The sequence below is a fragment of the Idiotropiscis lumnitzeri genome, chromosome 3, assembly GCF_059441095.1.
Source record: "Idiotropiscis lumnitzeri isolate Australia: NSW breed Sydney's pygmy pipehorse chromosome 3, RoL_Ilum_1.0, whole genome shotgun sequence".
NCBI classification, from domain to species: Eukaryota; Metazoa; Chordata; class Actinopteri; order Syngnathiformes; family Syngnathidae; genus Idiotropiscis; species Idiotropiscis lumnitzeri.
The window spans coordinates 18,869,672-18,882,108 of record NC_142393.1 but is presented as its reverse complement, the minus strand read 5'-3'; the positions used below and the strand labels follow the sequence as shown (position 1 = coordinate 18,882,108).

Below are 12,437 nucleotides of genomic sequence, written 5' to 3'. Positions count from 1 at the left end.
TGTAAAGGACATCTTTATGAAGTTTATGTAAATTGGAAATAAAACAGTCAAGATGAAAACAATTGATGTTGCTAGATCAAATCACAGAATTGAATCTTTAAAAATACAATAACAACTTGAAGGGAAAGTGCAAAAGCTATTAAAGCGAAATGAAGGGCATAATAGGAAAAATTAATACAATATTTTTAGAGGCAATTTCAAATTGGATGTAAATTAGCAAGACAATGGTACAATAGTGTAGCAAAAATAAATCATAACCCCCCGAGGTTGGGCCATACATGTGATCCCAGCAAACATGTTTGTTGTAATTACTAGGGATGGAAAGATTAATCGAAAATTGATTTAGTATCGATATAACAGGTCAAAATATGAATCGATATTAAAAAAAAAAATAAAAGGATCGAAAGATTCGCAACGCCATGTTAACCAAAGCCGTTCTCTCATGCAGGTGAAGTAAATAAACTGCACACCTACGCACAATTACTTAATACTTAATACGATGTAAACTTCCCTTTCAAAACAACACAGAAGTGATAAGCGAGCATTTATAAAGTAAACACGTTGCGGCTGACGCCCGATTTAATTTACAACAGCGACTGTTATTTCTGACATAGCCAGCTGTAGTTAGCACGCACAGGTTACCATGTACGTCAAATGGAACGACGCACCCAATGTCCCATGTTGGTACGATAACATAATCTTACGTCTACTGTAGGTTGTGGCGGCGTTAGTCAGTGAACTCACGTGTGTTAAAAAAACAAAAGATAGTTTTTATACGCGTGATTAACATCGAAACAGCTAAAGCACAAGTGCTAATTTGCGACCGCACACCCCGTGTTGCGTTAAAGGAGTCTGAAATTTCACCACCCAAAGTACGACACATTTGCCTCAAACCATTGGTAGCAACACGAAGCAATAAAACATAACATACCTTGGTCCTTAACATATGCAAATTGACAGTGTTAAAAAATATTGGAAAAAAATGGGTTCTACAAATAGATGTGGTCACAATTCTATTTGGTTGAGCAATGCTATTTCCGAGTTTTCTCTCTCTCTCTCTCTCCCTCTCTCTTTTTTCCCTCTTATTTTTTTAGACATACCGCAGATGATATTATGCATACTAGATAAGCAAAACAAAACGTTTTGTATTTATTGAATAAAAACAAAATAAAAAAATCAATTCAAGTGATAATTTAGTTTTCTTTAGCCCAGTGCATTTCCTCAATTTTATTAATATGATTTCAGTCCCTTCCAAATTAAAATAAAAGGATTAGTGTTCAAGAAACGTCAAATATGTTTACAAGTGTTTCTTTTAGTACTTATAGGTGGTTTCATAACAATAGTGCAAGTTCAGCATGGGCAACTCGGCCCAGTGTATATATATTTTTGGTTCCATGCAAAAAACATTTAGATGCTTGCGCTAAACATCAATACGTATTTCGTTTGTGCATCACTGCAGCATCACATGAGTGCACAGAGACAAACGTGGCAGCAATTTAAATAAAGAAATAAATAGAATATTGAATCAAATCGAATCGGGGCTTGAGTGAATCGTTACATCCCTAGTAATTACACATCTACGAGAATGAGCGGCAGGATGTCTCTCATTGTCAGTGTGGTATTGATACAATATAGTGGATTTTTTTACATCATACTACGAGACACAAACTCTAAGAACAAAATTCCACATGACATGGCGAAGAAATCCGTTTCTGATTTAGATCTCCAGCTTTTTACTAAGCAGCCTACTTACTCATGACCATGATGTTCATGTTTCCCAGAACTACGCCATGTCTGTTAGCTGCTTCACACTGGTATACACCGCTGTCATCTGGCGTGGCATTGTGGAGGACCAATGTGTCATCAAGCACTCGTTTGTTGTTCAAGGGATCATCTGAAAAAGAATTATTAAATCATTCCCATAAACGCTCCACCAGTATGTCTCAACGAAATTAACTCTTTTTTTTTTTTACTTAAAAATGTGTCATCCAGAAGATTATTTGTGCACTCTCAGTTCTAGTTGAGCTCACATATGTTTGTTGGGCTTGAGGTCAGGTAGCTCATGTTCTTCCACAACAAACCGTCTGCACTAGGGTGCAGCCATGCCGGAATAGAAAATAGAGACTTCCCCAAATTTGTTCACCTAACTGGAAGCAATTGCCTTGGCCACTTAATGTTCAGGGCTCAATTTTTAAATCTAGTGTGTGCTGTGGTTTTTGAATACTAGTCATGATCGTCTCTTCTGCTGTAAGGAACATGCTTGCTTGTCATCTTGAACTCACTGTTTGACAACAAAGTCTGACGTGCAAACAGATGCATGAAAGCATGCCTTTCCGTCACTCACCTTCAAAAATGCGTCCATTCTTTCTCCACATTATGTCTGGTTGTGGTTTCCCGCTGACCGAGCACTTGATGTGCACATCAGAGCCGATCACAGTCAACTGGCTATGAGGCGGCTCTGTCAGCCACTTTGGCGGCTCTGGGAGATGTTGAAAAAAAGAGACGTGTTTGCTTTGTGTTAAATCAATTGAGTCAAAACAAACGTGCCCACAGTGTGCTTCCTCCATAATGAGCACCTGATGTGGACTAACCTTCGACTATTACATCAAAGTAGTGGACAGCCTTTCCAGCTAAGTTCTTGGCTGAGCACATGTATTTTCCCTCATCACTTTCCTCAATTGCGCCGATGGTCAATAATTTTCCAAAGTTGTCAAATTTTGCTCGAGGTGAAAGCAAGTCTCCCATCTTCATCCATTCAATCTTCGGAGTGGGACTGCAAAATGGCACATTTCGATGTTATGATCAGTCAAGACAGACATATATGAGGCTAAATGTTATCAGGAATGCGGGTGCAGTACTGATCCTTACTTTCCCCCTGGTTGACATTCAAGCTGAAGTTCTGCTCCTTTCAGCAGCACTTTCTCTGTCTGGACACCAGAGGGCAGCAGAAGGCTGGGTGTTCTCACAGGGGGGCCTGCCAACACAATAGAGTGCCCCCCTCCCCTTTACTTTTATGCATAATTTATATCAATGGTCATATCAGCAAAAGCTATTTTCAACTCCCAGCTGAACTGTTTCATATTTTCAAAAGAAGCATCCATGTGACACGTCTATATTTTGGTGGATCTGATAAAACAAGTGGGGCAGAGGGATTACTCACTGACATCGCTGCTGTCAGCAGATTCATATTCTGGTGTCCCTGCAATGGAAATGAAATATTTTAAGTAGAATATACAGTAGTTTCAGCAGCTATCACATGTAAACAGCCTGACAACCCATCAAAGCTCACAGTCTGAAGCACAAACGAGACAGGACAAGCCCTGCGTTTTGGTATAGGCAATTAAAAAAAAAAATCCAAGTGTCCTATGTTCAAACACTTTGTCTGTGTGATTTTTTTCTAGAACAATTCTGTCTCGTGCACATATTAGAGTCATTTTTGATCAAACGCCAATACACCTTACATGGCTTGACCTCAACTGCCAGAGCAGGCTTCTGGGCGATTGTGCGTATGCGGAGAAAGTCAGCAAAGCAGCAGTAGTCCTGACGACTGTCTTTCTGTAAGGCATGAGAGAAGTAGAGGCTGCCATCAGTGCCCATGGAAACCCTCTCATCCTGCTCAATGTGCTGCAGACCTGCAAAAAGAGTGGGCATATCTCTAAGTAACATAACACTGGTACCAAGAATGACAAATGCAAATATTTTGACAATTTCAAACGTTAACATCGAAAAGCTAGTCTTGAAAGGGATAAAGAACATCAACGACATTTATTAATACACAATTTTCAGGATTCATATTTTTATTTATCTATTTATTTTTGCATGCAGCCAAACTCAATGTTTTTTATTTCTCAAAATCAAATTTGGAACATATTCTGTCTGCATACATTGAGTGCTAAAATGTTGTTGGATGCAAGCGATGCGTCACTTGAAAGCTTTAGACCTTCAACTTGGAGGGAGCATCAACACTATTGGAGGAGCTTAGCTTAAAATCAACATTAAGTCTCAGGTCAACCAGGTTAATGGCATCCACAGACTTGAATCAAGTGCCACTTGGCCTTATGATCTGGCTATACCCCACAGGACAGGCACCCCTGCTTCCTCACCGGTTATCAGTACTAAGAACCTGAAAATGTATTATGGTGAGTGAAACGTGTATCTGATCAACCTGGAACAAGTACTACTCTGGACCCACATAAAGACTTTTGCGACTATAGTGCTTCTGTACTTTACTTTGTAAAACCAGGGTTAATAAATCCACTTTGTAACAGCCTGTACGAGTTAACACTAGACTATTCAATGAAATGCAACACCATCATCACCAAATAAAATGAAAAATTATGCTGTGTTCTGCAGAGTCCAGAATGTGGATTCAGATGAATATTTTTCTTCCTTCCTGTGCAAACTCAATGCTTTCTTTTTCTATTTGCATTTGCTGAATCTGCATAGAAATCCCCGCATTTACTGACACTACCAGGGAATGGCTAGCTAGCTGTTTAGGAATGTACTATGATAATTTAAAAGGCAGACAACATAGTAGTTGTTGGTGGCGGTGTCGAACTGCACAGCCAAATTTGCTAATGTCAGGGAAAGGTGAGCAAAATGTCTGGTTACGCTATTGCCTCAAAGTTCTGAATATTACAGCAACCTGTATTTCTTTGTGTTACAAAATGCTGCCCTACTTTTTAGGCGCGTTAAATTTTGGTGTTTGTAGTCTCATATAATTGATTTCAATGGAAAGTGTACTTTAATGGAACCAGTGAACTCCTATTGCAAGTGCGCTGGTTTACACAGCCCTATTATTTATGTCTCGGGTCACTGAAGCTTCATTTACAGTCTCATTTAAAGCATAGCCTTAAGTCATTGCTTAAGTCAATAGACAAAGCAAACTCATAAAACACTTTGAGTGCAGAGTTATGTTCCATGGCACTTGGGAGAACTGAGCGTCTATTCTTGTGCAGTTGGGTCGTATATAAAAGAAAAGCACAGCGAGCACTTCTTTTGAGTTCTTATTTTCTGTCATCTGTTTGAGGGCGTCTCGAGAGGCAGACAGCGCAGTCCTCTTAGGGAAAAACAGAGGTCACCTTTTTGTTCAACAAATCACTTTGTTTTGGCAGAGGTTGGAAAACGGGCACAATGTGAGGTAAGCTCAGGTGAGGATCATTCTTTTCCGCACAGAGGGTTTGAAAGTTGCCATACTATGCGGTAATAATAATCACGGATATTTTGTTTGATATTAAAATTGCGATTATTCATTGATTTCAAACTGTAGTATTTATTGAATTACTAAAATTAAACAATGGCCTCAATGCTATCACCATAGCCGAATGCTCATTTATCCCAGCACGTTTAACACTTTATTCATGATAATTCTAGCGTCTTGCATTTTCGTTTTACTACATCCACTTTGGTGCCTTGAGTTTTTGCACACATTCAAATCGAGAATAAGCATCTCCCCTATTTCTCTTTGAATGAATTGATATCTTATTTTGTTGTTATAGTCTTTTTATTTAACGTAAAATGTTTTTTTGAAAGACCGGAAATTGAAAGCGTAGCAAATTAAAATAAGAACATGCTAAAACAATAGCTATAAAGGAAAGGGGCAGTGTGGTGCCGTGAATGCATGGAATACACATTTACAATGACATAAGAAGAGTAGAAGAAGAATGTTACAATTGAGCTGTATTGATATCACATTTTTTTTTACAAATTGGGACAAATATGTGGTTTTGACTTTATCATTTTAATTGCATGTGAGTGTGTGTGTTCCTACAGCGTTTTTGTGTGATATTCATTATTTGAAGGATTGAGGTAATATCACCCCCGGAGGACAATGCTGATTTAAATTCCCTTTAGCATGTCAACGGGATGTTATATCAACTTTATTTAACATTAGCACTGGTGATGATTTTTAAAACAAAACATGGATAGTATTTTTCTCAACAATTTGTGTAATTAATTTTATTTTGTGTTTAGTTTTATAGTAAAGTCCAACTGTGTCATTAAACAGTTTCTACATGGTACATTCAGGGCACTTTCATTTCGTGGGTAACTTGCACGACCACCGCGCAGTTCTGCACATTAACCATTTCTTTGATTGTATCATGAGAAGCAAAAATCGGAATCACATTTACAATTTGATTAACCTCCCAGCTCTACTATATCCTTTTTGGCCAATAATGGACTCCCAACTTTACATGAACAGTGTGAAGAAGGCCCTATCCCGTATCCACTTCACAGAACAAGTTCTATTAGGGCATGCTTGGATGTATTTGGAGTGGATGACCCCTAAAAGCACAACAGTAATGGTGAGCAATAGGTCTCCGTTTTCTAGTCCAACATCCCACAGACGAACTCAAGTATCTTGTAAAAAGTCTTCTCAGAAGACTAGAAGTTTTTATAGTTACAACAGAGCCGTCAACACCACATTTCCACGTTTTAGATGGCTCATAACCAGGTTTCCCACTGCTTTTGTCAATATAGAAGACTTATGCAAACCAACTCCACAGTTCACGTGTGCCAAATTCATAAAAGGTTTAGCCTCAAACCAAACATGTTTTGCATGTTCAAACTAGCAGGAATATGATCAACACTCCATTCTTTCTGCATGATATCCGATATAAGAGCCGTATTAAATATTTTACTGGCACAGAGACAACAATTAATTACACAATAGTTTTTTAGTTTATGGTGGTGTATAACTGTAATGCAGGGGTGGGCAAACTTTTTGAATGGTGGGCCACAATGGGTTCTAAAATTTGACAGGAGCAGATGAATGGAGTGTTTTGGTCACCTCACCTCATTGGAGAAAAAAAAATACATTCAATTGTAAATGATAATGAACAAAAGCATTACAACAAAATATATGTCTTTGACACACCACAGTATTTAAAAAAATAAAACATGAACAAGCTTTATTCATTTAATTTTTTTCAAGTTGGGCGGGCCAGATTAAAACATTTAACAGCCCGTATATGGCCCCCGGGCCGTAGTTTGCCCATGCCTGCTGTATTGCATCATGCTGAGACCAGTTTCCAATATTTCAATATATTAACCATTTGAATCATTTATAACGCCCCCCCCCCCCCCCGCCCCTGGCAAAACTCCACCATCTGCCACCGCATTTGAGGTAACCAAAACTAGACAAAGCTCTTAGTATGATTTAGTACAGCATGTACCCCATTGCCAACACAATAATCAACAAAAAATAATAGGTCCCCGGCAGTGTCAATCAAAACTGAAAATTAAATTTTTTTTGAAGGCAGGATATTTGATACAGCTCATCATTAGGTTGTTGTGGCTGGTCACTGTAAATGACAGACACAATTGTGAGCTTACCAATGGTCATCCAGTGGATCTTTCTCGGGGGAACGCCTTCCGGAGGGTTACACTGCAGGACGAAAGGTTCTCCCTCCTCAACAACAATTGGTTCAATTGTCTCCTTTGGAAATTTTGGCATACCTGATTCAAAGCGAGAGGAAACAAATAAGATTGGATACATTTGTCTGAAGTTTTTAATAACAATTAAACTTTGACAGTGAAAATTACTTACTCGGTACTATCAGCTCAATTGTCTCCGTCATGGCGGTTCCGAGTTTGTTGGAAGCATAGCACCGATATTTACCCTGAAATCGAGCAAGGCTCTTGTTTTGAAGCACAAAAGTACCATCTGTGGCAAGTTGGTCACTTCTGATTATCGCAGGCTGGGGAGGGATAAAGTCGAGGTCATCTTTCGTCCATCTGTATCTGCTCGTGCAGAACAAAAGGCAGGATGGTGAATTGAAAATGATACAGCTGTTCACAGTTTTTAAATATTAGCATAAAAATATTGTCACTTACTCTGGGGGAGGGTTTCCCCTCGCTTCACACCTGATAGTCACCGTGTTGTCATAAGGAAGGGCAATTATGGGCCCTGTTGTGTGAAACACAATAGTAGGAAGCTGCTCCACTGTCAATAGAGGACAGAAACGCAATGAAAAGGCCGATAATATCAACCAAAAGCAACATTAACATTCATGTACAATCAAAATGAGCTTAACAACGTGAAAAAATATTTAAAAAATTTAATAAATGCATTATACTCCAGAGATGCTGATTCATGTGCACGGATCACAAAATATGCGGTTATAAGTTTTGACCTGACTGCCAGTTGACAGAAAAATGCTGACATTATTACTGGCCTGCTAGAAGTTGGTCTATTTAAAAAAAAAAAAAAAAATTCTCATCTAGTATATGGTGATTTGATTGACATGACAAAACATAAAGGCTGAAATCTGATTAGAAAAAAAATCTACCATCCACACATTGAAAACAATGAAGTTACAAAATGAAGTGAATTGACTGTTGGGAATAAATAAATACAATTTTGTAGAACACAGTTTGGAATTTAGGTTTTAAATGTAGGTCAGTGCTGATGCTGTCCAGTCTAGCGGAGAAGGCCTTGCTAGCCCTGATTGCCCACCAAGGATCTTCCTAATATATTTCCCATACTAATGGCGAGCTAACCTCTAATGACTCGCCTACCTTCAGGCGGGATATTGAGACTTGTGGCCTCGGTGCTCAGAGCCAGCAACAGGACAAACTGGAGGCTCCCTGCCAGCCTCATCACCCTCCGCTGGTCAGTGGACACTGAGGTGTTGCAGAAGATGTGTTGAGGAAGATCAATTGGCAATCCTTGGACTTTCTAAGGCACAGCAGACCTGCAGAGCGGCATTGAAAAACATGGTCATGGTAAGTCGAGTTCACTTAGAGTAAAAAAGTATAATAATGGAATTGCAAGCATTTGCTTTTCTCAAATTGAGAGTTGCTTCTCACCAAATGAATAAGGTGGCAGTGTTTAAAACCAGATCTATAAATAGCAATTTATGCAAGACGACTAACTGCCAGGCAAAACAAAAGAAAAACATCGATAAGACTTAAATGCCATAAAAAATTTAATCACGTCACCCTACTTCTCAGGGATTTTTACGGAGAAATCCTATTAAAGCTCTATTCTGGTTTCTTAAGGCAGTTGATATTTTTTTCTAAATAAGCTTTCCCCCAAGGGAAATAATGATATGCTTTATTAATGTGTGTTTTGAGAAATTAAAAATGGATTAGCAGCAAGGATTCTATTAAAGTACAAATTGTAATAGTGTACTCAGTTTCAGCAACAAGAACAACATGAACAAAAGCACAAATGAGCGATAGACAAACGTGTGATTTCAATGAGTAACTTGAAAATGAATTCTACAAAAGTGTATATTTGTCTGACTTCAAAGTGAACAAATATTTGTCCACACCAACAGCATGAAAGTGAAAAGTATAAGTCCAAACAAAAATTCATTTGAAGCACATATCAAAGCCGCAGGTGATGAATAAGTCGATTTTCACCAATCAAAAGAATTTATTTTTTTATTTTTTTATCACAGTCCTAAGACAAGACCACCCTGGTCTGATGGAAAATAATCAGAACGTGCTGGGCAATACGGTCGCGGCAATACAAACTGTGTCTGTGCTGCCACAAACAGCAAATATTTTCCAATGCACCGATACCTGATGGACGTGGTGGTTCCGTCTCAATGGCCGGCCAGGTCCAAGCAGACTTTAATCGAAACTATTTCATCCATCTGCACCTTTTCCATAGAAACCAGGCTAGTACTTTTAATGTGATCCTGCTAACTCGGTAATTCAATAACACCATTTAAACTGAATCTTCTTTTCACGCATGGTCATGGCAATAAAGAAAAGGAAGTATATATTACACCCCCAAAGAGTTATTCCTGAATCTCACACTTGATTTTTAAAGTTAACTCAAAAGTAATTCATTCACATATGGAGAAAAGTTTGGAAAATGAGGATCTGGATTTTGGACCGCGTTTCATTGCTATTTTAGGACTAATTCAGAGCATTTTCCTCCACCAAGCGATTCAGATTCCAAGTCCGTGTAGGCATGGCCTTTGTGATTGCAAAACAAATCCAGTGAACATAAGCCAGTTAACCTCACATGTACCTTATTTTTGTAATGTTGTTGAACAACGCTGAAGAACACTTGTCTACAGATGACCCTATTTTTTTTCCCCCTGGCTTCCTGTCTGGTGACATGGCATGCTTACAGTAAACCCAACTGGCACAAAGGCTGAGCTGCTGTCTGCTACCATGGCTAGATCCAAGTATCAGACTATAAATTGGCTTAAACCCACCGGCGTTTCACGGCTTAGTTCTCACAGCGCTGACTCTGTGGCGGCATCCTTGGCAGTGCCAAATGGCTTTGCCCTGCAGCTAATCCCGCTATCAGAAGAATGAAGGCTGGGATGTCCAACAATGACTGAGTGCGACTTGTAAAGATGCGAGTGGGCATGTGTTACACCTTCTTAGCGATGCAGGGTAATGTGGTAATTGGTGTTGACTCGATTCAAGATTAAGCTACTCGAATTTAGAATCAATTAAACAAATTGAGAAAGCATTACATACAAAAGAGACATTTTGTGATTATCTTCTGTTGGATTAAATGATAAAACAATGCTGGTTAGATGTTTTGTTCCTGTGTAGTAAACACATTTTAACACTGTAATAACATGCTAAGATTATTTTATTCTTAGTCTTGCATGTATTGTATTATTCATACCCACCCGCAGTTACAATACAAAAGTAAAAAGACCTGCTTCAGTGCCAGGAGGGCCAACAGTAGTGGGGAGGAGACTTTTAGCCTTCCCTTTAAATGTGTGTCCGTCCCAACAACGCAGCATCATGCAGAACCCGACACCTGACATCCATGTGCACAAATCCACGAATTGCACTCCCAAACAACATAAATCAAGTTTTATTTACGTGTGGATCTGTCAACCTGTAACAAAAAAAGAAGCCTTTCTTTCAGTCACATCAAGCACCTGAACACATGGCAGATCACGGCCTTAAAGTCTTCGGGATTGTGCAACCTAAGCCAGTGTATGAAAAGTACTTGCGGCTGCTCTGCAACACAACTAATCCTTGTTAACATACAATTTGACTCCAAAACGACAACCGACATAGGAGCCACTTGTGACATCCACCTGTGACTCACAAAGTTCCCTTTTGGATAAATAATCATTTGAAATGGAAAAAAAGGGCTTCATGTCTTATAAAATGTTGTGTGCAAACAGACTTTTAAGAGGTACTTACAAATTCTTGAGTCATTCTACATCCTCTTAGTGCACGGGGAACAGCTAGAATTCCAGAGACGGCACCATCAGGAGAGCGTTCCTACTCGTCTCTCTGAAGCAACACATCTGACATGTCTGTCCTGCTCCACTTCAGGCCTGCCCCCTTGAACACGCCCCTGCACTCAAGCGCCCTAAAGGGGTGACAGGAGAGTCGCTCAAGTGACATATGTCGCCAAAGCCTCTGCTTGGCAAAAGAGGCTCTCTAAGCTTGTGACAATGACTGGGACAAAGCCTGCACTGCGGGGGTTTGTCGGGTGCATGAAAGAGGAAGTACAAGCATGTCTCTGGCTTTTTTTTTTTTACTTGGATCCCTCCATCACGCCTTCTTCAAGCTATGCACGCCCATTTACACCGCGCTCATGTTTTCAATGCAATGTGTCTGAGGTTCCATTGAAAGGAGCAGGGAGTCATCTTCTTTTTGAAGATCTGAGCTTTTGTCGAGGGAATTGTTTTGCCTTGACTTGCTCCAGGCGGCTTGTACAGTAACTGGAGAAATGGGAGCAGATGCTTGAAAAAGAAATGATGTTGTTTTCCTTTTTTTTTTTTTTGCTTTCTGTTGTTTGTATTTCTAATCTTTTTCTGTTTGCCTTAAAGTCCCAAAATTTTTCTCCAAAAGTTGGATCCACAACTTGGCTGACTGGCGGTTCGGCCTTCTTAAATTTGTCACTCGCGCATATGCATTTATGTTGTTGAGCCCGTTGCTATTCGTCTAATTGTGAATTTGGGTGGGTTGCATTGAAATCAAATTAATTAAAATATGCTTAAGGTAGTAGTTAGTAATTACTCAAAAGATGGTTGTCCATGTTTACTCGTCTTTAAAGAGACGAGATTTCGCTCATAGATTCATGAGCAACATTTGTTTGGGCACTGCCACTCAGGACCCCGATAAAAGCCAACTGTAATAGTGAGCAGACAGGTGAAAATAATTAATCTCTTTTTTTTTTTGTAATCATGTTTACTACTTTCGACTAAAACCTTTAAAACTATGGACTCTATTTTCATGCTCAATGCAAGTCGAGGACACCGTCAAAACCTTAGCAGAGGAGGGCTGGACAGGTTTATAATATTTTCTGAGACGCATGTAGCTTGGTGCAGTTTAAAATGGGATGTTTGCGCCGTTGTGAGCGTGAACACAGCTGACTTGTTCACCACCAATCGTAGCATTAAAATCAGCACGTGAGAGGTATATGACCTCGGGTGGATGAGCTAAAGTCGGCCAGGGCGATCACAGATCTGTGCTGCAAAGTGCGTACTTGGAGC

The 12,437-nt window shown here is 39.4% G+C and overlaps 1 protein-coding gene across 14 annotated transcripts in view; it reads right to left on the bottom strand.

The window, feature by feature from the left end:
- The window catches only part of LOC148340226 (neural cell adhesion molecule L1-like protein), a 60,728-nt gene that overhangs the window by 29,196 nt on the left and 19,095 nt on the right, over positions 1-12,437 (bottom strand). For 7 of the 14 annotated variants that reach the window (XM_088289630.1, XM_088289627.1, XM_088289631.1 and 4 more), the window contains exons 1-11: positions 11,137-11,420; positions 8,521-8,696; positions 7,837-7,945; positions 7,550-7,743; positions 7,336-7,458; positions 3,462-3,632; positions 3,161-3,199; positions 2,869-2,974; positions 2,592-2,773; positions 2,345-2,479; positions 1,754-1,894 (exon numbers count right to left, since the gene is read on the bottom strand). In XM_088289630.1, coding sequence (XP_088145756.1) covers positions 1,754-1,894; positions 2,345-2,479; positions 2,592-2,773; positions 2,869-2,974; positions 3,161-3,199; positions 3,462-3,632; positions 7,336-7,458; positions 7,550-7,743; positions 7,837-7,945; positions 8,521-8,602 — 1,282 coding nt within the window. In that variant the 5' untranslated portion in view covers positions 8,603-8,696; positions 11,137-11,420. Of the gene's footprint in view, positions 1-1,753; positions 1,895-2,344; positions 2,480-2,591; positions 2,774-2,868; positions 2,975-3,160; positions 3,200-3,461; positions 3,633-7,335; positions 7,459-7,549; positions 7,744-7,836; positions 7,946-8,520; positions 8,697-11,136; positions 11,424-12,437 lie in introns of those variants that run through there. The other 7 variants (XM_088289635.1, XM_088289638.1, XM_088289637.1 and 4 more) reach the window with 4 other exon arrangements.